Source organism: Sciurus carolinensis, chromosome 13 (assembly GCF_902686445.1).
Source record: "Sciurus carolinensis chromosome 13, mSciCar1.2, whole genome shotgun sequence".
Taxonomy (NCBI): Eukaryota; Metazoa; Chordata; class Mammalia; order Rodentia; family Sciuridae; genus Sciurus; species Sciurus carolinensis.
The window spans coordinates 5267143-5294575 of NC_062225.1; the positions used below are offsets into that span (position 1 = coordinate 5267143).

The 27433-nt window shown below is 56.2% G+C and overlaps 1 protein-coding gene and 1 non-coding gene across 2 annotated transcripts; one reads left to right on the forward strand and one right to left on the reverse strand.

Annotated features, from left to right (window-relative positions):
- Window positions 1-778: 778 nt before the first annotated feature.
- On the reverse strand, window positions 779-855 carry Trnaa-ggc (transfer RNA alanine (anticodon GGC)). The gene has a single exon. It is a non-coding gene; the product is annotated as a tRNA-Ala (tRNA).
- A 1954-nt stretch (window positions 856-2809) lies between these two features.
- On the forward strand, window positions 2810-26173 carry Mal (mal, T cell differentiation protein). The gene is made up of 4 exons (XM_047523481.1): window positions 2810-3023; window positions 19990-20157; window positions 21053-21178; window positions 24503-26173. The coding sequence occupies exons 1-4, from the start codon at window positions 2931-2933 to the stop codon at window positions 24575-24577; spliced, it is 462 nt and encodes a 153-aa protein (XP_047379437.1). The 5' UTR covers window positions 2810-2930; the 3' UTR covers window positions 24578-26173.
- Window positions 26174-27433: the final 1260 nt, after the last annotated feature.

Genomic DNA, 27433 nt, shown 5'->3' on the forward strand with positions numbered 1-27433 from the left:
TGCAACAGGAATGACGACTCCACCTTCCTTGTGTCCCCAGTCAGGGGAGGGAGGGTCCCAAGGCCTGTCAGTAGGGCAGAAATGCTCCAGGGAACAAGAGCCAGGGCCACCCCTGAGGTGATGTGGGAGGCTGCCGAAGGTCTGCATGGAGCTTGGCATTTGAAGAGCACCTGCCCATCTGGAGCATGGTCTCAATCAAGCTTTTGCAGCTTTGGAGGTCGGTCGCCTCAGGTTCAAGGCTGAGCTCCACTGAGAAGCTGCCTAACCTTTCGGAGGTTGTTAACTCATCAGTAAAGAGGGAGTCCTCTTACTGACCTCAAAACCAAATTGCCCCTGCTGTTACTCATTGGCAATTCCTACCCCATGAATCCTCCCTGAACACGTTCCACCCTCCCAATCTCTTTCCTCCCCACCCACACATAAGCCAGAGGTGACCTTTTCCTGACTCGGGCTGCAATCATAATCTCCAGTTTCCATTTGGTAGAAACCTGCCCTAGGCCATCAGATAATTTGACAGAAGCCCAGATCCACCCCAGACCCATATGTATGTACACCCCTTATGCTGCTAGGAAGACTGAGGCCACCACAGTGAATTACTGGCTGAAGTTTTGTTTCTGTTGTTGTTTTCATATCCTGCTGGAAACCAAAGTATGATCCTGGACTTTTTACAAATATGAACTTCCTAAATCATCAGGAAGTGGCCCAGAACTTCCTGGGGAGGCTCTGCAGCCAAGTGAAGAAATCCATCTTTTTTTTTTTTTTTTTTTTTTTTTTTTTTTGGCGGTGCTGGGGATTGAACCCAGGGCCTTGTGCTTGCCAGGCAAGCACTCTACCAACTGAGCTATCTCCCCAGCCCCGAAATCCATCTTGATTTACCAATGCTCTTCATGTTCAAACAGGGCTGTTCCACTTCTCTGGGAAGTCCAGCCCAGACAAGACTGGAGCCTCCTGATGTTGGGATAATGTTTACTGAGTACCGACAACAGGGCTGGGTCCTTGGTTGAATGTCAAGGATATGCTGCATCGAAGATGGAAATGGCGGTGGGGATGGGGATGGGGGACATTCTGCAGAGGGTAGAGTCTGGTCAAGAAGGTGAACATCAGGCAAAGGACTCCAGGTGAAATGAAGGCTCACCAAGATCGGGACAAGACTCTTGTCCTGGACCCAGTCTCAGACTTTCCCCCCTATACCTTACCAAGGAGGGCTGGCTCTATAGAGCCTCTGTGGGGTGCACCAGGGACCATGTGTTTCCCCAAAGTCCCAGGCCCAAGCATGAAGGACTTTAGCAACAAAGGTCTGAAAGAGGTAGTGAGATAACAAACCAAACCAAAACACAGTTAAAACCTCAAGGCTGGGCAGAGAGGGCGTCGAGTCCATAGGAGCCTTGTGTGTGTTTCTAATTAGTATAAACCAATAGAGAAATCGCTCAGCAACTCTGGCTGGATTTGCTAGAGGGTTATTATCATCCTGTGCCCTGGGTGGCTTTCTGTGGCTACTTTGCTTTCAGGATTGTCTGCCGTCTCCTCAGGAGGAAGATGTTCTCTCAGGAGCCACAAGCTGGACAATGCCCAGGGTAAGTGAGGAAGAGACAGGAGGGCCCCAGAAAATCCTCCAGCCCCTCATAGGCAGAGAGGTCCTGCCCTGGGTTGGGGCATCCAATTCCAAGCCACCAGAGCTGGAGGCCCTGAAGGGGCTCGCAGAGGCAGACTGGGACTTCTCACTCCAAATGCCTGGTCCCTTTGCATTAAGTCAAGGGAGAGGGTTTTGCTTTGGAAAACAAATCCAGGAATTTTCTTCTCTCTCCAGCAGCTGGGAAGGAAAAAGCTGCTAGAGGCAAAGGCGAGGGCATCTCTGAGCCGGAGGGAGCCCGGGAGAGCACAAGCGGTTGCCCTGGGGTACAGGTCGGGCTGCGCTGGAGGCTGAGGCCACTGCCTCTTGGCATGCCTTAGGCTGTAGTGTTTGTAAAGAAAACTCGGCAACGATGCTGCGAATAGTAAATGAAACGAGCAACTAGGGGAGTGTGATACTTGTTTAAAAATAAAAGTAAAAAATTTCAAAATTGTTACGTGAGGAAAAAAGTAAAACAAACGATAAAAGCATAAAACAACCCGAGCGGCCACGGAGTTACACGTTTTGGCGTGCGGAGCCGTTCGTCCTATCTGCAGAAGAGCCTGGAATCGCTGTCAAAGCTCCTTCCTGCCGCGGGATCCCCTGTGACCCTGCCCAGCGTCCCTACAGGCGAAAGCAGCCCCCTGCCTTCTCCCAGACACGCTGCTGCTGCACCAAGAGCAGCCCGGCCGGGCGGGTGCACGGTTCCCAGAGCCGGGTTCCCACCACGCAGGAAGGGATCCATCGGTGGCAGACATCTCAGGATGGCCAGGTGAACCCAGCAGGTTGCAGCGGCGGTCAGGACTGGAACCCCACCCACGGTGAACCCGCACGCGGAGGTCGGGGACATTAAAGCACCCAGCAGAAAGATGGAGACCCAATTAAAGAGTTAAAGCAATGGTGACCCTCGGGGGTACCCTGGCGCGGAGGTTCAAGAGACCAGGCTATTGGTGGCCATCATTCTTAAGATACTGTGATCACTGCGAGGCGTGCAAAGCTGCGAAGCGCCTCACCCAGTGCCTTGATCCTGCTCTCAGAAGAGGTGGTACCCAGGGTGGAACGCAGGCGCCAGGTCCCGGTGGGTAGAGTGCGCTCCGAGTGTTTCCGGGCGGCGCCAGCAGCGGCCTGGCCAGGTCCCTCAGGGGGGGCAGGGGCGGAGCGGGGCGGGGGCTCCGCCCTCCTGTGCACCGGACTCCTCCGCTTTTAACCCGCGCGTGGGGGCGCCCAGGCCACTGGGCTTCGCGGAGCAAGCGAGTGTCGCCAAGCAGCCGGAGCCGCAGCCGCGCGCGTCCCGTCCCGAAGCCGACGCCAGCTCGCCAGCATGGCCCCCGCAGCGGCTTCGGGTGGCAGCTCTCTGCCCAGTGGCTTCTCGGTCTTCACCACCTTCCCGGACTTACTCTTCATCCTTGAGTTTGTGAGTGGCGCGCGCGCCCTGCTCCAGGGCGGGGAAGGGACGGGGTGGCCTGAGCTGCGCGCTCTCTCGCAGCACCGCGCGGCTACCCGGGGCCCGATCTGCAAGCCGCACGGGCCTGGGGAGCCTGGGGGTAGCGGGCACAGGGGGAGGGGGCCACGTTCCGCTCCGAAAGTCCTCCCCACCTCCCAATGGCAAGCCTCACCCTGGGTCCGCTGCCGGATGCCGGGAGCAAGCCTGGCGGGGTCTGGCCTTTGCGCGCCCCGGTTGCTTTGCCTGGGCTGTGCGGAGAAAACACCGCGCGCTTTGCCCTGCTGTAGGACGAAGTCCTTGTAAAGGTACCCGGCTTTTTCAGAGGAGAGGGTTTCGTTAAAAAAAAGAAAAAAGAAAAGAGAAATCAGCAATGGGCCGAAGTTTAGCTGTTAGGAGAAACTGAATCCGGGATTATTCTCTTCTGACCTCTTAAAGTTTCCAACTAGTGAACATACATGCGACAGATTTGATCGGGAATTAGGAAAATAGGGGCCATCGTTTGCTCCTTGGTCACTCTCCCCTGGAGGGCGGGGAGCGAGCCGGAACGGAACGTGAGAGCAGTCCCAGCGCCTTGGCTGACCTTGAGCGCTGGAGAAGGCTGGGCGCCTGCGACTGGTCCCGCCGCATAGCAGCCCCTGTGGCGTGGAGGAAGATCTTTCCACTGTGGGCTGCTTGTCAAGTGCTCACTGTGTCGCCAGGCTTTAGATCTCCCCCAGCATCAACTCCCTGGGGGCCACTGGTGCTTTATTTGGAGGCGTGTACTTTATTTATTCTGTGGGTGTGGTTCCTGGCAGCCTTGGGGGATGCCTTTTCCTGCGTGTGCCCACCCAGTGCAGAAGCCCGAGTGGTGTTTGAGAAGGAAAATGGGAAGAGGACAGTTGAAAAGCAGGACCCCAGCTTCCTGTCTGATGGTGGGAGGGTGTGGCATTGTCCTTGAAGGACTTGCAAGAGGGGCTGTTGCTTGGTGGCAGAGGTATGGTTCAACCCAAACCTGGTGTATCCAGATGGACTTCACATCCTGGACATAGCCAGAATCATGGAAGTGATATTTAGAAGAAATGTTGGGCGTCAGTGAGCCCAGCTCCGCCATTTATAGACAAGGACACCAGGCTCAAGGTGGGGAGGGGCTTGCCCAAGGTCTGGCTCTTTAGCTGGCTCCCCAGCCTCCTGGAGTACCTTACAGTTCAAGGTTGTCTGGCAAAACCCCCAACAGCACCAGGCAGGAGTCCCCATGGGGCTGGCCCACACCTGAGAATTGCCTATTGGATCTTTCTTCCCTGATAGGGTTCCTCTGGGTTAGGGTTAGAGTTAGGGTTAGGGTTAGGGTTAGGGTTATCATCTCTTGCCTGTGTTTGGGCAAGGTTGGATTTCTGAAAATGAGCAGACAGTGTCCAGAACCTGGGAATAAGTAGCGAGTGGTTCCTTTGTGGCTTTACAAAGAGGTAGTACAAAGGCAGAGTTTCGTCACCCAAAGAAATCATGTCTCATGGTGGGATGTGACGGGCAGAGAGGCTTGCCAGCAAGAAGATGTTAGTGTCTTCGAACTCTGTGGAGCTCAGAGGAGACAGATGGTGTGGCCTGACTCCCAGAAGGGACGACCTCCCAAGGCCCTCCTGCCTCCTCCAGTGACTCGGCATGGGGGAAGGAGTGCCCCTGAGGGTAGGAACAGCCCAGCCAGGCAGCAAGATCTAATCTGTAGGGGAGTTGGAGGCGGGTGGAAATCCCACCCAAACCACCTGCGTCTTTGGTCAAAGTTGGGCATGTTGAAACTCTGAGATCCTTCTGTTAGTGTAAACTTACTCCTCTAGCTCAGTTTTGGGACCTACTGGTAGTAGAAGTTTCTAGAAGAAATGAATTTCCCTGGTTCATAACATTTCCCACTCACTTGCTTCTCGTCCATTTCAGCCACTGCCCTTCTGTATTGTAACTTCCCCAGTTGTCTTGCTCTACCTCTGAGTCTCTCTCTTCCTCTCTAGGCTAGGGGCGAGGTCGCAGGGTGCAGGGGGAGAGGAGTCGCACCCCAGCCTTCAGGTTTTCCTCCGCATGGATCTTGCATACGGAGCTGTGCGTCTTGAGGCAGGAGTGGAGAATTGAAGGACCTGGAGAGGCCCCAGCTGCCCCGGGAGGGTTTCCTTAAATTGTGGGCTACTAAACATCAACAAAAAGACCAACAGCCCACCTGAAAGACGGGAAAATGGCCCGAACAGACACAAACGGGCGGTGAACACATGATGCTCTGCCTTGTTAGTCACCAGGGAAATGGAACGGAGGCCACGCTGGCATATGGCTTTGCTCCCCTTAGGCTGGCTGTTCTGTTTTAAGTGGGTCCTGCAGCAAAGCCTTCCATACAACTTTAAAATGGAAAATAACCAGGGTTGGTCAGTGGATGGAAAAATATTGCAACTCTTGAGTGTTGAGTTCAGACACCATGGAAAACAGTTTGGTGGTTCCTCAAAAAATTACCCTAGGACCCAGCAATTCCACCCCCAGATATATAACCATAGAATTCAAACCAGGGACTTAAGTACATGTACAGATATGTTCCTATTCACAATAACCAACAGCCCAGACACCCAGCAACAGAGGAATTGGATAAACAACATGTGATGTCTCCCTTCCGTGGAATATTATCCAGTAAGAGAAAAGAATGAAGTACTGGTTCATCCTACAGAGGTGATCAACCTTGAAAACTGTATGCAGAAGCTGGCGTGATGACCCACACCTATAATCCCAGCAGTTCAGGAGGCGGAGACAGAAGGATTGCAAACTCAAAGTCAGCCTCAGCCACTTAGGGAGGCCCTAGGGAACTCAGTGAGACCCTGTCTCTAAATAAAATACCAAAAAGGGTCGGGGATGCAGCTCAGTGGTTAAGTGACCCTGAGTTCAATCCCCAGTACAAAAATATATGTATATATGCAGACAGAAAGGGTCACCGATTGTATGATTCCATGTGTATAAAATGTCCAAGAGAGGTAAATCTGAAGAGAGAGTACACCCTGGTGGGTTGCCAAAGCTGAAGGGAGGTTGTGGAGTTTCCTTTTAGGGTGGTGAAAATCTTTTGAAATTAGATAGAGACGATGGTTGTACCACACCAGGAATGTGTGAACACCACTGGACTGGTCAATTTAAGATGGCCAGGTTTGGCCAGGCATGGTGATTCACGCCTGTCATCCCAGCAACTTGGGGGGCTGAGGTAGAAGGATCAGCAGTTCGAGGCCACCCTGGGCAACCTAGAAAGAACCTGTCTCATAGGAAAAACAGACAGAGCTGAGGATGGAGCTCAGTGGTCATGCACCTGGATTCAGTCCCTAGTGCAATAATAACTGGCAAAGCTTGGTGGTTTGCCTCTTTCTTAGTATTAAGGGAATAAAGCTTCTACGATGGTGTCTGAGCCTACTAGATGGCTTTTCCTTACCTTGCTCTCTCCTTCCTTCTTCCTCAGGGAGATCCCTAGGCTGAGGGCGAAGCTCTTCATACCCGGGGACAGGTTGCAGTAGGACATTGAGCCTGGCATTGTCCTACGTGTCTCAACCCTTTATGAAAATAGCGTCCCGCACATATCCCGCAACACGAGGCACGACGCTTTGAGAGTTATGCATGTCCACGCTGTTCATCCATTCTTCTCTCGATGGACATTTTGGCCATTTCCTGTTTGTTAGTTTTAGCTGTTGCATACAACATGGGCGAGGACACTCTTGTAACTCTGGTGGAATTTCTCCGGGAACACAGGGAGGGTTTAGCTCGCTGGGTCATAGGACACACATTTCTGGTCTCCCAGTTGTTATATCGCTGCGATCCCCAAGGTTATCCCAGCTTACACATCCCAGCAGTGGGCTCACCAGAAAGCTGATAAAGTCGAACTAAGCTCGGCGCCTCCACCTATCCAGGTCTCTCCCAAGACTGCCCGACTTTGAATTAATTTATAAAGAACCCCCCGAACCATGTAAATAAGCTCCAGGCTAGACCTGGATCTTCTCTGACCCTCGCCAGCCGCCGATGAAGGTCCTCATTGTTCTTCCTCCTCCTCTCCCTTTGGTAGCGTCAGACTTTGTAATCTTCACTCAGCCATCGCAAGTGAAACGCTTCATTATTTTTTAATTTTGCAGTGCATCGAGCCGATGATGAGTCACGCTTCAGTTTCCCAGGCCTGGCCTCCCAGTGGCCTGGGAGGCAGATGTCCAGGGCTAGCAGGCCAGAGCTGCCGTCCACTCCCACGGCAGGGGGACAGCCCATGGGAGCAGGCCAGGGCTGTGCCCCTGGGTGGGGCCTGGCAACCTCACCCTGGCTCAGCACCCCAACCCCACAGTCCCTGACTCCGAAAGCTATAGGGTCCTCACAGGAAGTGGAGAGCGGGTCCAGCGCATCCGTGTGCCCCCGTCTTTCTGAGGACCCCACAGGCAGTGGGGTCATGGAATCCCCCTGTGTCCCAGAGGGTGAGACGTCCAGGCCTTGCTTCTGGCCCGGTCTCCTTCTCTGCAAAAAGAAAAAACAGTCTCCACCCACGGAGGGACCTTTCATTTTGGAGTCACGAAGTCTGTTTGCTCCCAGCCAGGGGCTTCATGACACGTAGACCACCAGGAAAGGAGGTTCACAGGGAAGGCTTTCCTTCCAGCTATGGCCGAGACCCGAGGCCACTTCTCTGAGAGAAGAGACCCCACCCTTTCTCTGCCAAGACCATTGACCCAGCTCCCTCCTCCCCGATAGGTGGGCTGGCAAAGAAAGAATGGTGGAGAATTAAGACAGAAACTTTCTTGGATAAGAGTGTGTGAGGAATTCCAGGGTGGGCGTTTCCCCTCCCGGCATGCCTCAGGAGCACGCAGAACGGGCACAGTCAGTGGTCACAGGTGAAAGCAGCACATGTTTTGGGGTGGAGGTGGGAGGGGGGCACCATCTGGAATTGGTTGGCAGCTTTAATTCCTAAAGTAATTCCTAAAGCCAGACTTCTGTGACCCAAAGCAAAGAGGGTCTTGTTATTACTTGAGAGCCACTAGACAAGTCTTAGACGCTCACCTGTCCGGGGAAGAGCTACCCCGCAGAGCCAGGAGGGGTGGCGGGATGACGGTACAGTTCCCTTGGTGGCCACACTTTGGCCGCATTGAGCAGGCAGCCTGTCTCCTAGGGACGAGATGCAAAATCCTGGAAAGCTGAGGCTCACAGAAGGAGCAACCTGCCCAGGTCACCTGGTCCCCGGGGTCCCTGGGAGCAGGGACAGTGAGGTCTGTCCCAGTCGGGGGCTTCTGCATTAGCCAGGCACCTAAGAGGGGCTTTTTCTTCTAGAAAGGATCCTAAGCAGGCAGCCCTGCCCACCTGCGTCCTGGGCAGGCTTGGGTCGCTTCTCTGCCTGTGGGGAATGGAAGGACAGCTGAGAGCCATTGAGAGGCTGACCACCACGCTCGTCAAAAACACATGCGGCAGGTTCTGAGCCACTAGGCCCAAGAATCTGCGAGTGATAAGCACCGTACCCGGCCACACGCTGGTTCAGCCGGAGAGGCCATCTGCCACTGGTCCCAGCCGGGTCAGCCCCTCAGGCCTTTTAAGAGGGGCTTTTAGAAGAGGTGTCTTGGGATTCTCGTGGGTCCAGGGCATGGGCTCTCTCTGTTCCAGGAGACATTTCCCTGTGGCCCCAGCCAGGAACGGTGCCTGCAGTCCCCAGGGAGGGGGGACAGTGTGGGGTAGTAACTGAGATGACCTTTCCTGCTGTGTCCTCTGGCTCCCAGCCCAGTGTCTATGGTCCGTGTTGTGGGCCCCTCGTGGAGCTACTTAGAGAGGGGTACAGTCCCCTGCTGCCCGGACTTTCTCCTGTCCACATCTTTGCTAAAGGAAGAATTATAGACAGAGGTCTCTGGCGGTGGGGTGGGTGAGGGGTGATCTTGGCTTTGAGAAGTGACTTTTCCAGTTTTTCAAGAAACCAAGGCCTGCTTTGATCAGGAATCAGTGACTCTGAGCTGTTCTCTGGAGACATAATGTGGCCGTCCGTGGGATTGCCACGCTTGCTCCATCACAGCCCAGCCACACTTTGAAAGCCTGCCTGTCTGCTTTCCCTAAGTCGCTCGCCAGCCGTGGCGGTGGGGAACCCAGGCCCCCTTTCTGCTGACTGCTGGCGGGAGAGGGTGGAAGGACCTGGGATACTGTTGCCAGGGACAGTGCCCAGGGCTCAGGCTGGCTGGGGACAGAGGGTGACTACACCCACCAACAGGCACTGGGAAAGCAGTGGGTGTGGCCAGTTCAGGCCAGTTCTGCAGGCCCTTGGGAATGGCTGGGCTTTGCTCTCAGCCCTGAGAGAAGGGCTGGGGTAGGGCACCTGGGGCCAGCCCACCTCGAACTAGACAGGAGCTGGGACTGACTGCTAATGACAAGCAGGAGGGTCTGGGTGGTCTCCACCTGGACAGGAGCCGATCGGGGGCCCCCTCCTGCCCTTGGAAGCATTGGTCCCTGGGCATGGCACTGTGGACCCACGGTCTCCAGGGGCAGGCACTGGCGGGAGAGATACTCTTGCAAGTGTCCTGGTGTCAATGGGTGTGAGACGGTGGTGGCAGTGGCCCATGCCCTTGAAGTAGCAGACCCTGGGTCCCATGGCCAACCTGGGTTCTAGGTTGTTCCAGGAGCATGGAGGATGGGGCAGGTCTCTGGTGGTGTCTACATCATGGTGGCTCCAAACTGCCTCTACCTCCTGGTGGAAAGGCTTGTTTTCCAGAGCTCCTGCCGGGTCACCAGCAGCAGCAGCCTTTCCCGGGACAGAAACACACCGATGGGATCTGCACACGCTGGGCCTCAGGGTCTCTGCCCCCTCACAGATGTCCCATGTTCTGTCCTGGTGGGGCGACGCAACCCCAGCTTGGAGTCCTTTCAATGCAGTGAGGTCCTGGAGCCTGGGAAGAAAATGCAGCAAATTAAAGGAAAGCTTCCTCACCAACCATGACAGATCCCCACACATGGACGGGGCAGGAAGGCAGGGTGATGCAGCTGGTCTCAGTTGACCTGAAATTCCAGGCCACAGCCTCAGATTCCTGTGAGGGTGTCCAGGACACACTGGGAGGGAACCTGATGTCCCGGGGAGCTGCTGGATGGCCCTCTGGGGAGGTCCCGAGCGGGGCCATGGTAAGGGTGGGCATGTGAGGGATGGGCCCCTCAAGAAAGGGCAGATGATGACATTCCTGGGCTGCTGGTGGGGGTGGGGTGAGATGGGCCCAGACCGCGTCCCAGGGACAGGAGCTGCAGGCCTGTGACTGTCGATAAGGGAGTCCTGTCCTCCTGTGTTTGATCTTTTGCTTGTTCGGGGTCTTAAGCACAACCTCACTCTCCTTTCCTTCCAAGGCACAGAGTTTATTGGGGGCTCGCTGTCGGGGGTGTGGGCATGGAGAAGCCCTCTTCCGGGGGCCACCTCCTCGTCCTGCCTGTCCCCTCCCGTACAGACCCTCTGGCAGCTGCCAGCTGGCGAAGACGAAGGAGCTGGTCTCTCTCCTTGGTGCTAATATTCCGGGTGAGCTCTTGGTAAACTGCCAGTAGGACCCTGGGGTCTGACACACCCATCTGAGACACGGCCCCCGGCCGGGCCCTGAAGCCCCTGGGTCTGCACGCAGCAGTGTGAGGACGCGAGCGGGCAGTGGAGCCTGTTTCCACCTGTGAAATGGGCTATCATAGCGCCCACCTCGAGGGTTATGGTGGGCGTTCACAGAACAGTTGTGCATTCCGAGAAAAGCTTCCATGGGGAGTCTGTCATGGTGTGACCGCCACGGAGTGGGCATACATAAACCAGGACTGCCAGCATGACGTGTCCTGCAGCTGCGTGGTGACAGGGAGGCACGGTAGGTTGAGGAGTGTGGCAGGAGGGGGACCGGCCAGCCACAGAGCGCTCTGGGCTTCGCTGTGGTGGACACTGCTCTGCGTCACTGGTCACCCTGTGCCCCAGAGCACGATGGCTGGAGGGGCTGCCCCTCCTCCCCGCCATTCTTAGGGTCAGGTGCACGAGGCAGGGTGGGGTGAGATTCGGGGTTGGCGGGGCTGCCGAGGACACCTGATTGTTCTTCCCGTTCTGTGTCCTGCTCAGATGCCACCTTCTGTGGGAACTGCCCAGGGGTCCTGCTCACACTGAGAAGGAACTGCTGAGCTGGGAGCTATCTTGGCCAGCCCGACGGGGCGGCCGAGGAGAAGACATGGCGGCTGCCCCATCCTGCCTTCTCTGCCTCGGGCGCCGGGCGCTTGCTGGACTGCTCTGCGTGCCACTCAGCCAGACTGGCGCAGGGTGGGTGGGGCAGCTTCGTAGTTCTCAGTGTCAGACTGAGGCCTGCATCTGCCCGCAGGCGTAGAAACCCAGCACCAGAGGGCCGATTAGCCTCTCCCAAGTGCTTTGTCACGGCGGTGTAGCGACGGTCAGGAAGGCAGCCACTCGGGGAGGGCAGCCCCTGGCACAGAAGTGTGCCTCGCCTTCCCCTCTTGTCCTTCCTGCGGCCGCTCGGTGACAGGTCAGGCACAGTTAGACACGGGCCCGGCAGGACGGGAACCGCCCAGCGTGGGTCTCAGGACTCCTGCTAAGTCCAGCTTCAGAGCTCAGGCGCCCAGTGTGGTGGGGGCGAGGGGAGACTCCTGCAGGCCCAGGCCTACCGGTCCCCCCACCTGGCCTCCCACCTGGCTAACCTTTACAGATCTTCAGCGGAGTCCTTGGCCTCCCCCAAGACAGAGCCCCTGGGACCCTGGGGGGGGGGGGGGGAGGCTGGGGCGGAGTGCCGGCCCAGTGGGCAGTGTCCCCGGGTGGTGCTCCCCAGTGTCTAGCCTGCTCGGTGACTCCTGTGCAGACCTTCCGTTTCTCTCGCATTGAAGCCACTCCCTTCTGGTCTAGCGTGGTACTGCTTTTGGCTTTTCCAGGTGGCTTACCCGGTGTTTTTCACGGAAACTCCTGGTTTCTGTTTATCTTGTGGGGTGAAGCCAGCAGGAATGGGTGTGGTAAGCAAAATTTTCCATCCAAAGGAGGACCTGGTTCTGAGCGATGTTTCCATTCACTTAGGGGCCTGCCACTCTCCGTGGCTAGGAAGGAGGGGGCCATGAAGTCAGCCATTGCCTGTTCTGTGGGTGGCTGGTGCCCTAGGACAGGCTTCCCTGGGGCTGGAGGCTGTGTGGGGTTGCCGGCCTGGACAGGGGCTCTGCCCAGGCCACGGCCACCTGTTAATATCAACTAGAGCCCCAATTTTAGCCCCCATTTCTTGGAATTGCAAGTCTCTACCCACCTCCCTATAAACAGACCCGAGGTCCCCTAAGTCCTGCTTTTCCCTTCAGGTTAGATAAAGGGACACTGTCTAAGCCGACCTGGGAGGGAGATGGCATGATGGGACCCCTGAAAGGAAGGAGCCTGCTGCCAAGGGGTCAGGAGGAGGGCGCCCGGCACAGGTGAACTGAGTTGGGTGGCCTCCTGAGCAGTCCCAGGGCCCATCCCGGGAGCAGCCCAGAGCTCCGACTCCCAGTGAACTGCCTTTTTAGTTGGCAGAGGGGGAGGGGTCCCTACACAGAGCCGCCTGACCTCTTCCCCAGGTCCCTCCCCATGGGATCAGCATCAGGGACAGGGCACCAGTGCAAACCCTGGACTCTGCTCCTGCCTGAAGCATCTTGCTGGTTCCCTCTGGGGCCCTGAGACTTTCACCAAAGCCTGAAGAATCTGCCCGTGGGGGCCCAGAGCTGCCCCTGTAGAGGAGAGGAAGGGGACACAGAGCCGCCCTCAGTGTGTGTCATTGAATAAGCTTATCTCCCTGGGCTGACTGTGGTCACTCTGGAGTCTGTTCAGTGCATGACCGAGTGGCCAGGTGCAGAAGGCCCGCCCAACCAGTTAGGAGCCCAGTCCCTCCACACCCGGAGCTGGGGCTTCCCGAGGACTAGAGAAACCCAGAGTCTGCTTCCTGCCCTCTCAGTGTCCCCTCTGCCAACCGGAAGAGAGGCCCCTGGCCCCCTGCAGACCCATCATTGGTGGGCAGTGCCAGGGGCCTTGGGAAGGCCTCCGTGTTTAGGGGTCTTGTTTTCTCCCCAGTCCCCTTTCTGTGTTTGTTCTGACTTGGCTCTCAACCTAGGGACACTCAACCACTGAGCCACGTCCCAGCCGGTTTTTATGTTGGATTTAGAGACAGGGTCTGGCGAGGCTGCTTAGGGCCTTGCTAAATTGCTGAGCTGGCTTTGACCTTGTGATCCTCCTGCCTCAGCCTCCCGAGCCGCTGGGATGACAGGTGTGCACCCCCGCACCCAGCCCTGAGACTATCTTTCTTCTTCCTCCTGGGGAGATGATTTTTGCCTCTTGACCAAAATGGCAGGATGGCCAAGCATTCAGTGCTCCGCCTGAGTTCCGTGGTCCGTTCCCCTTACTTCTTAAGAATTTGAGATGCTCACTCTGGTCACATTTGCCTGCAGGGGGGCTCCGGGGAATTCTGATGCTGGACTCCAGTGGGTGGAGTTGGCTTTGGCTCACGTCTTGGCATGTTCCGCTGGCAGATTTTCTGCTGCGGAGACCCTGACAGGCTATGGTGAACCCCGGGAAGCATCCAGAGGACTCGAGCAAGCCCTTGGCATTGATCTCAGCCACCAGAGGCTTGCAGGGGAAGCGCTGGCGATGGAGGATGAAGAGCTCTTTCAGCCACCCAGGCAATGGGCGCTGCAGATGAATCTCGAGAATGTGCTGGAGAATTCCTTTTCCCCATGTAGAACTGAGGCTCATTGTTAGAAGAAAGGCCTCCTCCTGTCTTCATGCCCATCCCGTTTCCTTCTGCAGAGGCAGATGCATTTTTCTCAGTTTTCGGTTTCTGGGAAATTGTGTGTTTTGCTCTTGTGGATGCTTTTGAGGTGATTTTTAAATTCCAGCTCTCAGCAAGTTTGGGAGTGGATAGTTGTACAGCCTGAGGTCATAGACCACTGGGCTTTTCACCTGGCCATGGGTGAGACTTTGCTTTGCCTATGACAATGGTTATAAGCTCACTGGTTAGAATGCTCACTGTACCAGGTTCTCAACTTTCATAATTATTATTATCATTATTTTTTAGATAAGAGAACCAAGAGGTCAAGGAACTTGCCCAGGGTCAACACAGTTGGGATTCAAACTCGTTTGCTTGGTCTCTAGAGTCTGCACCCTTACCCACTCTAGTCTACCTCCCACCGGTTAATTTGGAAAGACAAAGTATCTTCTGGAGTTTTGCACAGAGAGTTCCCCAAATACTTATCTCCTTAGGGGGTTTTTTAAAAAGTCTTTGGAAACTTTAAGTTGTACACACGATCCCTGGTTCTTTCAGAACTTCAGCTCTGCCCTGCATGCAACCCCAGACTGAATTAAAGATGGTGATTTCCAGCCCCAAAATACCAGGGCGAGGAGGGACCTCCATGAACCCCTGTGGCCCCATTCACAGACAGTGACGCTGTGTCCTGGAACTTTAGGACATGCGGGGACCGGCTGGTCTCATGTTTGAGGCAAGACAGGGACCCAAACGAGAGGAGAGGAAATTTGAGGGTGATGTTTTGCACACAGAGATCACAGAGCTGCAGAGGAGTGCCCCTGTGGTCCCCGGAAAGCAGGGTATCAGGAAGCACCTGTCTATGCTTCTGCTTGCAGGAGTTTCCAGAACATGGCCAGGAGCCTCATGCTATGGAAATGTGTTTCCAGGCCCTGGGTAAAGAGCCTGGGTCCTCTGTGCCTGGCCCTGTATCCCTGCTTCTCTCTGGGGGCGTCTGCCCTGGCATGGTCCTGGGCACCGTCCATCACACCTGGCAGCTGCACTGTTCCTGTTAGGATGGTTGGTGGAGGGGTGCAGGCTGGGGTGACAGGACATGTCTGGACTTTGACACAAATAAGCAGACTCGGGGCCGTGCTTCCACTTGGGTGAATAATGTTTTCAAACTCACTGCCTCCAGGAGTTTGCCTCTGGCAGCCGGCGTCACCTGAGCTCCCTTTACAAGGCGAAGTGCTTGAACCCTCACCTGCCCCGGCTCTTGACAAATATTTGGCTTGGGGTCCTGAGGAGGCAGGAGCGGATTGCTCACTGCCCAGGAGTGCCTTATCTCCCAGGCGTGGGTGCTGCCCGCTCTCTGTTTGCTTTCTGCACACTTAGTAGGTGGAGTGGGGTGGGAGGCGCCCATGACTCACGCCGCGCCTCAGCTTTCCGTGGCCCACCCCTTGCCCACACCTCCTGCTGGGCTCCGCGGTCATCCGAAGGTCTCTGGTCTGCTTCAGCATCCTCTGGGCTTGGCAGAGACTCCTCTTCCTCCTGGAGAGCCGCTTCCCCACCCTCTGGCCAGCTAATCAGCTAAGTCCTCTTCTCCTTTCAAGAGTCGATAGAGCTGGGCACCGTGGTGCACACCTGTGATCCCAGCAGTTTGGGAGGCTGAGGCAGAAGGATCACAAGTTCAAAGCCAGCCTCAGCAACTTAGTGAGACCCCGTCTCTAAATAAAATGTAAAAAAAAAAGGGCTGGTAATGTGGCTCAGTGGTTAAGTACCCCTGGGTTCAATCCCTGGTACCAAAAAATGAGAGTTGATGCAGACCATGCACTACTTCAGTCTGCTTTGCCATCCAGGGCCACTAGTTGTCAGCCTTCATTATGCATCTGTCCCTCTGCATTGTCAGGGGATTGGTTCCAGGACCTCCCACCCCACCCAGGGACCAAAATGGAAGGATGCTTAGGTCCCTATATAAAGTGGCATGGTATTTGCATATAATTGACAGACATCCTCTGTATATTTTAGGACTCATGTTATCTAATACAACGCAGAGGCCATGTACATGGTTGTTACATGTAGTATTTAGGGACTAATGACAAGAAAAAATAGTCCGTACTATATTCATTATAGATGAAATTATTTTTCTGAGTTTTTTAGGTGGGGGACATATGGGATTGAACCCAGGGGTGCTTAACCCCTGAGCCGCATCCCCAGCCCTTTTGGTTCTTATTTTGAGACACTGTCTTGCTAAGTTGCTGAGGCTGGCCTCGAACTTGCAACCCTCGGCCCCAGCCTCCGGAGTCACTGGGATTATAGGTGCGCACCACCGATGGACTATTTTTCTGAATATTTTTGGTCTGTGGCTGGTGGGATCTGCGCATGTGGAACCTGCAGGTCAGGAGGGCTGCTGGCCTCCTGGGTGGGCAGGGCCTTACCCCAGTTGCTGGGTGGCACCGGCAGGGTGCCAGAAGCTTCGCCCGCACTCACAGCCATAGTTTCAGCCAGTTTACACCAGCTCACAGGGTGGGGAGACATCTGCCCCTGGCCCCTTCCAGGTGAGGAAGTGGAGGGGAGAGGCTGGATCCCTAGCCACAGCCTCCTGCTCACACAGAGCCCCTCAGAGGTCTCCAGGGGGACCCTGTGGGATGCCATGCCCCAGAGGCGGAGGCGGAGGCAGAGGCACGGCCGTCACAGCCTGTGCACGGGCCCCCTCCCACAAGAAGCCCAGCACAGGGCTCTGCTCCAGGGCAGGGGCGAGTCCAGGGCCAGGGTGGACGGGATGCCATATCTGTTCCACAAGCCAAGGTCGCCCAGCGGGAAACCGGCCCCTCCCGGACTGCCTCGCCTGCTCCCTTCCTCGGCTAGTCCTTGCGGGGCTGCTCTGCCCCCGCCCCGGTGGCCCCCTGGGCTCCATCCTGCGGCAGTGGCAGGCCAGCTTTCCATCCCCGGGGAACTTTCTGGCCAGAGCAGTGAAGGGCACAAAGGAAGACCCTCTGCCCAGCTCCTGGTTGCAAAACCCCTGGTTTGTAATGATGTCATCTGTGCCGACTGATTCTGGGACAGGTGGGAAATGGTAGCATCTCCCGCAGGAATGTCCCTGGGAGCCAGCAGAGGCTCCCAAGAGAGAGAGAGAGAGAGAGAGAGAGAGAGAGAGAGACTGCCCCCAATGGGGGTCAGGATGGTAAACACATCTCATTAAGCTGTCTAAAAAGAGACTTGCACTGGGCACGGTGAGGCACACCTGTAAGCCCAGCAGCTTGGGAGGCTGAGGCAGGAGGATCGGGAGTTCAAAGCCAGCCTCAGCAAAAGTGAGGCGCAAAGCATCTCAGTGAGATCCTGCCTCTAAATAAAATACAAAATACGGCCAGAGATGTGGCTCGGGGTGGAGTGCCCTTGAGTTCAATCCCTGGCATCCCACCCCTCAAAAAGAGAGACTTTCTTTCACCCTCTTACTATGAAACCTACAGTAGATAAACGACACAAAGAAAAAAATCAATCTACTTTTTAAAAGGGCCCATTTGTTACATGAGGGATCCCAAAGCAAGGCAGATTCCTGAGGTCCGTGGGGTGACTGGGGCTGGGGTAGAGCACAGGCTGGGCTTGGGTCTGTGGACAGCTGTGGACCAGCTGTGGTTCAGACCGCAGATGCCAGGAATCTGCATGCATCGTGCCGGGTGGGGGGGGCATTTCCTAGGAAGCTAGAACATGGCCTTCATCAGACTGGAAGGCAAACCCGAAGCAGAGTCTGCTCTGCCCCAAAGCTTCCTTCTGTGTGTGCTGGAAGCTCAGAGCCAGAGCTGGTGCCCAGGAGGCACCTGTGTAAGACCTCGGTGAGCGCTGGGCGGGCCTGCGCTGATCGCCTCTCATTTGCGCGACCCTTGATTGCTAGCCATGGTTCCAGCCTCGGGCCACACAGGCAAGAATCCAGAGATGAACAAAAATGATGGCAGACCAGGAACCCAGAGCCCCGTCGGACTTTGCCTTTCCAGGTGCCACCTGTGCGCTGATTTACCTTGAAGGTATTTTACGGTTGATTCACCCACCGTTACAATATTGCCACCGTAAACATAAAAACAAGCCCGATCCGGTTCGTCTTTGCCTGCTGGTGCCCCAGGAGGAGCCCAGGCACCCAGCTGCACGCTGCACCCGTCTTACACGAGTCACACTCAAGGGAGCGACAGAGCGTTGTTTTCTTATGTGGCACTTGGTGTTCCTCAACGCCAAGTCCACTGGCCACAGGCCCACAAAGGAATGCTCGCCCACCATGACCCAAGATGCTCCTTTTTTAGTTCATAGGCACTTGAGTTTAGCCATAACCACTCGCCAGGAGACTGAGGCCCATTACCCCAGAAGGAATGGCCGGCGGTCCTCCTAGGGTCTTCCGGGGTCAGCTGCTATGAGCAAGGGGGCCTTCCTTCCCACACAGGCGTGCCTCACAGTGCCCAGCGCAAGTCTCTTTTCGCCTGGTGGGGGAAAGGGCCATGTCACCACCAACCAGACACACTTTTGCTCAGGCTCGGAGGAGATGTGCAGGACGCCCTGGGAGCATATGGACCAGGGACCTGCCTTAGACCCCCCTCCTCAGATGGTTACAAGGTGACCAGGCCGATGCCTCTCTGCCCACCAGCTGGATGTACCTGCCCAACCTCTCATTCCTGCATGCCATGCTCCCTTGCCTCCTTGTCCAAGTTCTGCACCACCCTTGACCTGCCCACGTCCCCACGTCAGGGCCATTGCGGAAAAGGCCAAGTGGTCCGGTTGATCTTCAACACAACGATATGAAACCTACACACACATGCTACTCTACGGTGGTCAGAGGATCTTCACTTTTTTGGGGAGATTGGTACTAGGGATTGAATTCAAGGGCTCTCGACCACTGAACCAAATCCGCAGTCCTGATTTGTATTTTATTCAGAGACAGGGTCCTACTGAGTTGCTTAGCACCTCGCTTTTGTGGAGGCTGGCTTTGAACTCCCTGTCCTCCTGCCTCAGCCTCCCCAGCTGCTGGGATTACGGGCATGCGCCACGGCGCCTGGTGGATTTTCACTTTGGAAGGTGCAGGGTGTGTGCCGCCAGCCCAGCTACACGTCATAAAGGCCACGATCCAGCAGGGGAGGGAGTTTTCTGGTCAGGGATGCCCACATCTGGTTCATGCAGCACAACTTGGTTTTGATGAATCCAGATACTTGTGCTGATTTTTCTATCCAAATGTGACCCTCTCCTGATGCTCCCCAGCCAAGAGGCTCAGAGGACACCGTGGAGACGGTGGCACCCCCACCCAGCAGGTAGGCAGCAGGTCCAGAGAGACAGCTCAAAGCACCGTGTGGGTCGTCACGCAGGTGACAGAGGACCAGGAGCTCAGCCCCGGCGCTCAGAGGGCGCCTCACTCTGCAGTTCCTTGGAGACCTCTGCCTCCAAAGCCAGCTCCACTGGGTCCTAGCCCAGGCCTCCCCTGGGTGGGATCAGGTGGACGAGGCTGGGCTGATGGCCAGTGGGGTGAAGAGGACCAAGGAGAGGCAGAGAAAGCCCCAGCTCGGGGTCACTGAGGGCGTCAGGGCCCCTGTTTCTGACCTTGCGCTCCCTTCTGAAAACAGGAGCTCCCTGACCCTGGGGACACCAGCTGGGGTGTCCTCTGGCTAGCCCTACAGAGTGCTGTCCCCAGCCATCACAGGACTGACCTGGGCCCTCTCCATTCCAACCCAGGCTCCAACAGAGCCCTTCAGCTAATTAGCTTTACCAAGACCAAAACAACCGACTGGTGGTAACATTTCGTAAGAGAAAGAATATTTTCATAACAGTGCGAATGAGGACGGCCCTTTTCATGACAGTGCTGGATGATTAAGTTCTTTTCTGGAGTGACAAATGGTTTCCATGTGCCTCAGTTTCCTCATCTGACAAGTGGGTCAGCCTTCACCCACAGTGTCATTATGACAGTTAGCTGAGCTAATATTTGTAAAGCGCTTCTGACAGTGTCTGGCATATTAGTGTGATAACATGGCTTACTAAATAAAAAGTTAAACTTGTATTTTAAAAAATAAAGACGAGCAAGACTGCAGGGAATTGAAGAGACTGAGGTTGGAGAGCTAGTCTAGGACTCTGGGGGATTAAAGGACCAGTTTTTGGTGAGGACAATGCCCACCCAGTTCTCCTGGCTTCCTTCCTGTGTTTCTGCACCCCAGGGTCCCCCTGCGGCTGCTGGGCTGTGCCCTGGGGGCTGTGCACGCCTCTGGTCCGACCCCTCCCCTGCCTCCTTGCAGATCTTCGGGGGCCTGGTGTGGATCCTGGTCGCGTCCTCGCTGGTGCCCATCCCCCTGGTCCAGGGCTGGGTGATGTTTGTGTCTGTGTTCTGCTTCGTGGCCACCACTGCCCTGCTCGTCCTGTACATCATCGGCGCTCACGGCGGGGAGTCGTCCTGGGTCACCCTGGTGAGTGGCAGCCGGGGCGTTTGGTGGGGGCGGGGTTTGGACCCATGCTCTGGGACAGGGGGAGCGGGCAGCCTGGCCAGGGCTCCTGCGGCTGGGAGGTCCGAGGTGGAAGCAGAGGTCGCTGTACGTGCGGCTGATTCTCCTGGGTGCTCAGCTTCCTCTCCCTGACCCCTTTCACCCATACCCAGCGGCCCCACCTCAGCTTCCTCACCTGGGAGCTGCCTTGCTTTGGGAGCAGGTTCCTGGAGGCCAGCACCTGCCCTGGGCTCCCCAGTGGTCAGGCCAGGCATGTGCAGGCTCCCTGGCCATGGCTTCCAAGCAGGGCTGCCAGAAAGGCCTGCGGCCGCTCTTCTAGGTAAGGCCCACTTTGAGGCCCTGGAGAAGAGCCGAGGTCCCACCCGGGATGCCTGCACCTGCACAGGGCCAGCCTGGCTCTCAGGGGCTCCCACTTAGGCTTTTGAAATCACTTCCAAAGTACAACTACAAAAGGCGGTGCTGGAATTCTCTTTCGCTTTGAAATACACCAGGAACCAGAAAAACCCAAATAAATAAACCTAATAAAATGGGAAAGAGAAAAAAACAGTGGAAATGGCCTTGTCCTCTCTCGTCCCTCACTGGTCTAGGAGGCTGTGTTCAAGCCCGGGCTGTGACCACGGTCACACGTGTCAGGCCCACGACCAGTTTCCACCTATTAGACTCCGAGCCATCCCCAGCCTCCGGCTGGATCCCGCTCAAGGGCAAGGCGCGCCCCTTCATCTCAGGGCTTTCTGGGTCCCCAGAGCGGGGACTCCAGCTCCGGGGCAGGCTGGTCACAGTCCTCCACCTCCCTGGCGGGGTGGGTGGGTGGCCAGGGGCCTCCCCCGCCTCTCTGATGCGCGCCCTTCCTGACTCCCAGGACGCAGCCTACCAGTGCGTCGCCGCCCTGTTCTACCTCAGCGCTTCGGTCCTGGAAGCCCTGGCCACCATCTCCATGCAGGACGGCTTCACCTACAAGCACTACCATGAGAACATCGCGGCCGTGGTGAGTCCCCTGCCCTGCGCGCAGGCGCATGCGCACGAGCCGCTGTCGCCGCGCCGCCGCCCGCCCGCGGAGGCTGGAGCGGAGGCTGCCGGCCAGGAGGCTGCCGGCGCGGAGCCCTCTTCCTCAGCGCATGGCCTTGGCGGGAAGTGGGATCTTCCCCTCGTTGCCAAGCAACAGAGTGTCCTGAGAAGGGAAGTGCTGTGCCCCAGACGCCCCTGGTGACCAGGCCAGGTCTGCAGGCGTCTGAGTGCCCCCCGGGTCTGATCTTGCACAACCTTATTCGACCCTCACAAAAATCCTGACACAAGGGCCGGTGCAGGGCGGAGTGACCCTGGGTACCCCACGGTACTCCATGGCCACCCATGATCTTGGCAGCAGTTTGGAGCTGTGCGTCTGGTCACTTGGGTCTCCTGGCGCTCCCCGCGGCTGGTCCAGGAATCGGTGCGCCGCAGGGCGGCCCTGAGGTCAGGAATGGTCAGGGAGGGCAGGAAGAGAGAGACGGTTTCACGGCGGGCAGGTGCCCCGACCCACCAGCTCACTCCTGGCTGGCGGATTTCCAACCACGTGCACAGTGCAAAACGGAGAGCGGGTTTCAGGATAGCAGGCCTCAGATTTCCAGAAGTCAACCCGGGTCGTGCAGACCCCAGGCGGAGGGTGGCGCTGGCCCAGAGGTCCGCTCCGGTGGCCCCAGCGGGTCTTCCTCCTTCAGGAAGGGGCAGCGGGCAGAGGCAGAGAAGCCCACGGGCAGGGCACTGGCTGGCTTTGGTATGGGGTCTCATAGCCTCATCCCTGTGGGCCAGTGCCCGACCCCAGGATGCCCCTTGCTCCCCTTAAACTGCCAGTATACAGCCACTTCCCTAAACAGGCCACCTCAGGGTCCCTGACACTCCCCCCCAAAGTACCCTCGGTGTGGGACATCTCCCAACTGGCCAGTTGCTAAGCAGTAGCACAGCCAGGCAGCAACTGGTTGCCCCTCCCTCCCTGGAAGGCTGGTCGTCCGTCTCGGCCATCGTTCCACAAACCATTCCGTTTCTTCTCCCTGTCCTGGGGACACCTCCTGCCTCTCCCTATCCCAATCCCAGAAGCCTTCTCTCTTAATGGACATCAGCAAAGCATTTGGCAGTTCCCATAAAATCATGGCAGACAGTGGTAGCAAAACAGCTGGGTTACGGTTGGTGGGTGAGCACTTGATGGAAAACTCCAGATGGGGTGGATAGATGCCCGGGCAGGTCCCTGGTCAAGAACCACTGGGCTCCCCTGGAGTGAACTGTATGGACTGTACTGCGACCTTTTCCGTTTATCAAAAGGCAGTGTACACTCGGAGAAGTGCAACGCTACAAGTGGACAGCTTGAATTTTCAGAAAGTTAGTGTCACTGGGCAGTGAGCATCCAGATTAAAAAACAGGACACGATAAAGAAAGAGCTTCCAGAAATAATCCTCTTATCTTGTCCCTACCACTATGCGCCTCTGCCAACAGTCAGTTTCTGATTTCTAGTATCCAATTCAGTTTTGCCTGCCTTTGAACTTCATACGAGTAGGTTATACCAGGTACATTCTTTTATGTCTGGCTTCTTTCTCTCAACCTGGTGCCTGTGAGATTCGTCTTATGGTCGAGTATAGATGTACATTGTTTATTTTCATTGCTGTGTAGTAGTCCACTGTGGGTATTATGACATCCATTTCTCCATTCCACATTTGCTTATGTCCCCACATTTTGTTAGTGGAATTGGATAGACATGAGCTTTGCCCAGGAAAGTCAAGAGTGCTAGAATCAAGATCCGAATGTTCTCAGCAGGTAGATGCACTGAATCAAAGTCACTAAGGTAAAATGCAAACCAGGTTCAATGCAGTCATGAAATTTCCACTGGATCAGTGTGTGGAGCAGAGGGAGTGACCGTTCCTCGGAGACCCCAGATCCCTGCCCGGCGTAGCATGGCTCTCAGGTGGTCTTGGGGTGGCCATGCCAGGGGATTGGGGGAGGGTCTCCAAACCTCTCTCACTCTGAAACTTCCGGCCTGTCTCAGGGCCCCTGGGTGGTTCCTGATTGGGACCTGTCTCCGAAGCTGAGCTTCTTCCCCATCTCATTTGGTGCTGGCAAATAGGATTAGTGGAGGCTTCCTGAAGAGACCTGGGGATTTCTGGAGAAGTCTGGAGGTTTCTAGATCTTGCCATGGGGGGCAATAATGGCAGGTTATCTGAAAGCCAAAGCGTCCCTGCACGTCCCTGCACTGATTGCCCTCAGTGTGCCGTTTCTTCACCTCGTTTGCAAACATCTGTTTCCTGTTCTGGGAGGACTTCTGCCAGACTTGTGCCAAAGGTCCTCGCTGGCCTGGGAGTCCCAGCCGATGGGCGCCGGTGGGTGTCGGGGTGGCTCACCGGTGTGTGACCACTCCCATCAGGACCCAGGAGCGCGGGGATGGATTCGCTGGGCTCGTTATTGAGTAGCTCGGTTCCTCGCTGCCCTGGCCAGTCGGGGAAGAGCTGGCCCAGGCGCGGGGGCAGGGACAGGCCCGGCACCACCCCGGCTGCTCTTTATGGCATTTCCCAAGAGTCACAGAAGCGTGACCACCCTAAATGTCGTGCTGGGTTGGACACTCTTGGCCCTCCGCCCAAGGTCAAAAACCCAGTGCAGAGATTAGATTTGGGAGCAGGTGAGCCCTGGGGAGCAGTGTGACGGGAGCAGAGTGCCCAGTGACACAGCAGGTCACCAGTGACTGTTCCCAGCGCCAAGATGACTGCGTCCTACCAGCGGTTTCCTGAGGGATCCCTTCCTTTTGATAAAAGCTAGGCGTCCCTCTGTCCCTTCCCTGACCCACACTTCCGGCGAAACCTGGCCCCTCGCCCGTGCCTGGGAAACGGAGGATCCTAGAATAAGATTCTGACAGGGAGTCGGGATGTCCAGGGAGCCGTGAGACCTCGACCAGGGCCAGCAAACCCACGTTGCATGATCGCAGAGCCCAGCAACCTCCATGGCGGGCAATGCTCGTCTTGCTGGTGGCTGTGGGAGGGGAGAGCTTCCCAGTGAGTCATTGATACCTGCCTGGGTGCTGTCCTTGGAGGGGCCTTCAAGTCAGCTGACCTCAACCTGAGGGTGTGTGAAGGTGGTCTTTTCACCTGGCACACTAGGACCAGGACCATGAGTCAGGTCCCCGGGGCTCTGTGCTGGGAGGATTAGGGATGCACCGGGGCTCGGCAGGAAAGGATGTGCGTGTGAGTGACCAGCACCAGCAGCCCCCATGCCACGCGAGGCCTGGGGGCAGCATGAGCACCATGCCCGGGACCCTGCACACCCCCACACTAACGGTGCCACCTCTGGGTTCCAGGTGTTTTCCTACGTCGCCACGCTGCTCTACGTGGTCCACGCCGTGTTCTCTTTAATTAGATGGAAGTCTTCGTAAAGCAGCAGGACTTGAGCCGAAAACCCAGGGGTGTTGGCGGATCAGCCATCTTCCAGCATCACTTTCTAGAAGGTAGACACGCTCTCAATGGTGGAAAAAAGAAGACAAACAAACCAAACAAAGCAACACTTCCCCACGGGTATCATGCTGACCTTCCCATTCACCTTCCCCCCAGGGGCAGGGGGCTTGCTGTGTTTAACCTCCAATACTGAGCTGTCTCTCCAGGGTCTTCCGTCTGTGAGAGGGGCCTGTGGGGGTGGGACATGGGGAGTGTGACCTCAGAAGCAGCAGCGATCCCCCACTGGCCCCGGGCCGATCTCGGGAACAGCCTGCTGGACCGTCCCACGGGCTCCTGGAGACCCATTTCACGGTGCGCTAGCGACCTCAAGGATCCTGAGCGTCCAGGAACTGAAACTCACCCGACAGATAGTCCCAGATGTCCACGGTGGAAGATGATGACCCTTCGAAATACTTTATAAAGGGCCTGTGTGTCCCACCCTCCGTGGGGCGTGCTTCGGGGTTTTGTTTCGAATTGCCCTGTGCTGGGAACACCCTCCTGGTGGCCTTCTGTCTGAGGCATCCTTTGACTTAGCCTGATGTCAGGAGGTAGCAGGTGATGCCGTGCATGCCTGGCCACTGCCCCCTCCCTCCCAGAGTCCACTGCCAGCGTGGCCTTCCCCTCCCTGGAAACTCACCAGGTGCCAGCCTGGGGCCCCCAGCCATTTCCCACAAGCCCCAGCAGTTGTGCTCAATTAGAATTTCCTTAGACCACTGGATGTGGTGGCACACACCTGTGATCCCAGCAGCTGGGGAGGCTGAGGCAGGAGGAGCGCAAGTTCAAAGCCAGCCTCAGCAACTTAGCGAGGCCCTAAGCAGCTCAGTGAGACCCTGTCTCAAAATAAAAAGTAAAAAGGGTTGGGGACGTGGCTCGGTGGCTCGGTGGCTAAGCACCCCTGGGTCGTAAAGCTGACCCAGAACGTCTCGACTGTGTGGTCTGCTCTCTGTGCCAGTTAGTGATGTGGATGATCAGCTGGTTTTAGAATGTCCCTGGGGAGGACGGGGACCAGGCTATGGAGTGGAAGGAAGCAGAGACAACAGGAGGGCACTGTCAGGTGGCATTCGATGTCCGGGCTGAGAGCCGACCGAGGTCACTGAGTTAGGAATCTGGAAGCCCAGCTCCCATCATGAGTCCCCTTGATCCTGTGGCTCGAGAGTGAATGACATGCCAGAGACGAGACCCCCGGATCACTGGTCCCAAAAAATGGCCCCTTGTAATGAGCCCACAGAACATAACTGAAATTTTTGAAAGGTTTGGCAGGGACTGTATCTTAAAAACAAAACTAAGCTACAACTTAAGAACTGATAGGAGGCTTGCCATGTGTTTACACAATTTGGACTTGAGTGTTGATGAAGGAAAGTCTCATTTGTTTCAACAAAACCGCCCTCGGCTCTGTACTCACCCCAAAACTTAATGCAAATGAGGCTCATTTTGGTTCAAGGAAGGGAGGGAGGGAGGAAGGCTTCATTGAGTTTCCCAAAGGTTTCCAAGTGTCTAAATTTTTTTAACCATTTAAATAAACTTTCATAGGCTCTTTCCCAGTTTTCCTGATTATAAGGCCCTTACTGGTCAATGACTTCGCGGATGAGTCTAATACAACTTTCTCATTCCTTCCCTCTTAAGTCCATTTGAAAACCTGCAGCTTCATTTCCCATTTGAATTGCATCCTATTTGTTTTTTCAAAATATTTTTCGGTTGTCCATGGACCTTTATTTTTATTTATTTATCTTTGTGTGGTGCCCAGGATGGACCCAGTGCCTCACCTGTGCCGGCCAAGCGCTCCACCACCGAGCCAGGACTCCCGCCCCTGAATGGCATCCTATTGGAACTGGGCGTGAAGGGGGCGGGCACGGTTTCCCCGGCCCCCCACGTGCCCTCTTTCCCCTGCCCCTGAAGCTGACCCTGCCCAGGACCCCTCAGCTCCTGCCAGCTCCCCCGGTCTGTATCCAGTTGATGGGTGTTTGCAGGTGCCAGCGCCAGTTGACTGGCAGTCCCACCTGCTAAGGGCACTGCTCCTGAGAACCCACGATGCCCGATGCCCAGGAGCAAGGGGTGGGGGTGGAGGACATTGAAGAAGCCTGCTGGGCACTCAGACCCCAGGGAAGAGCACGGACTGAGCCGCGCCTGCTGGCTCCCTGGGCCCCTCCAGGGTGCGGATGGATCTGGTCCCCAGGCGTCTTTGCACGGGGGTCTTGGGCAGCCCCTTCTGGCCCTGGGGCCCTGAGCTTGATTATTCCCAGGCCTGTCCTTGTCTAGAGCTGTCCTCTGGCCACTTAAGAAGTGACAGACAGGGCTGGGGTTGTGGCTCAGGGGTAGAGCATTGGCCTAGCATGTGTGAGGCACTGGGTTCAGTTCTCAGCACCACATATAAATAGATGAATAACATAAAGGTCCATTGACAACTAAAAAATGTTTTTAAAAAATGTGACAGACAGGGATGCCAGGCTCAGTGGCACATTCCTGTAATCTTAGTGACTTGGGACACAGAAGGACCACAAGTTGGAAGCCTCTGCAACTTAGCAAGACCCTGTCTCAAAATAAAAACTAAAAGCCAGGCGTGGTGGCCCATGCCTGTCATCCCAGCAGCTCGGGAGGCTGAGGCAGGAGGATCATGAGTTCAAAGGCAGCCTCAGCATCAGCAGGGTGCTAAGCAACTGAGACCCTGTCTCTCTATAAAATACGAAATAGGGCCGGGGATGTGCTCAGTGGTGAAGTGCCCCTGAGTTCAATCCCCGGAACCAAAAATAAATAAACACGTAGGGGTGGAGACACAGCTCGGGGTGGGGCGCCCTGGGTTC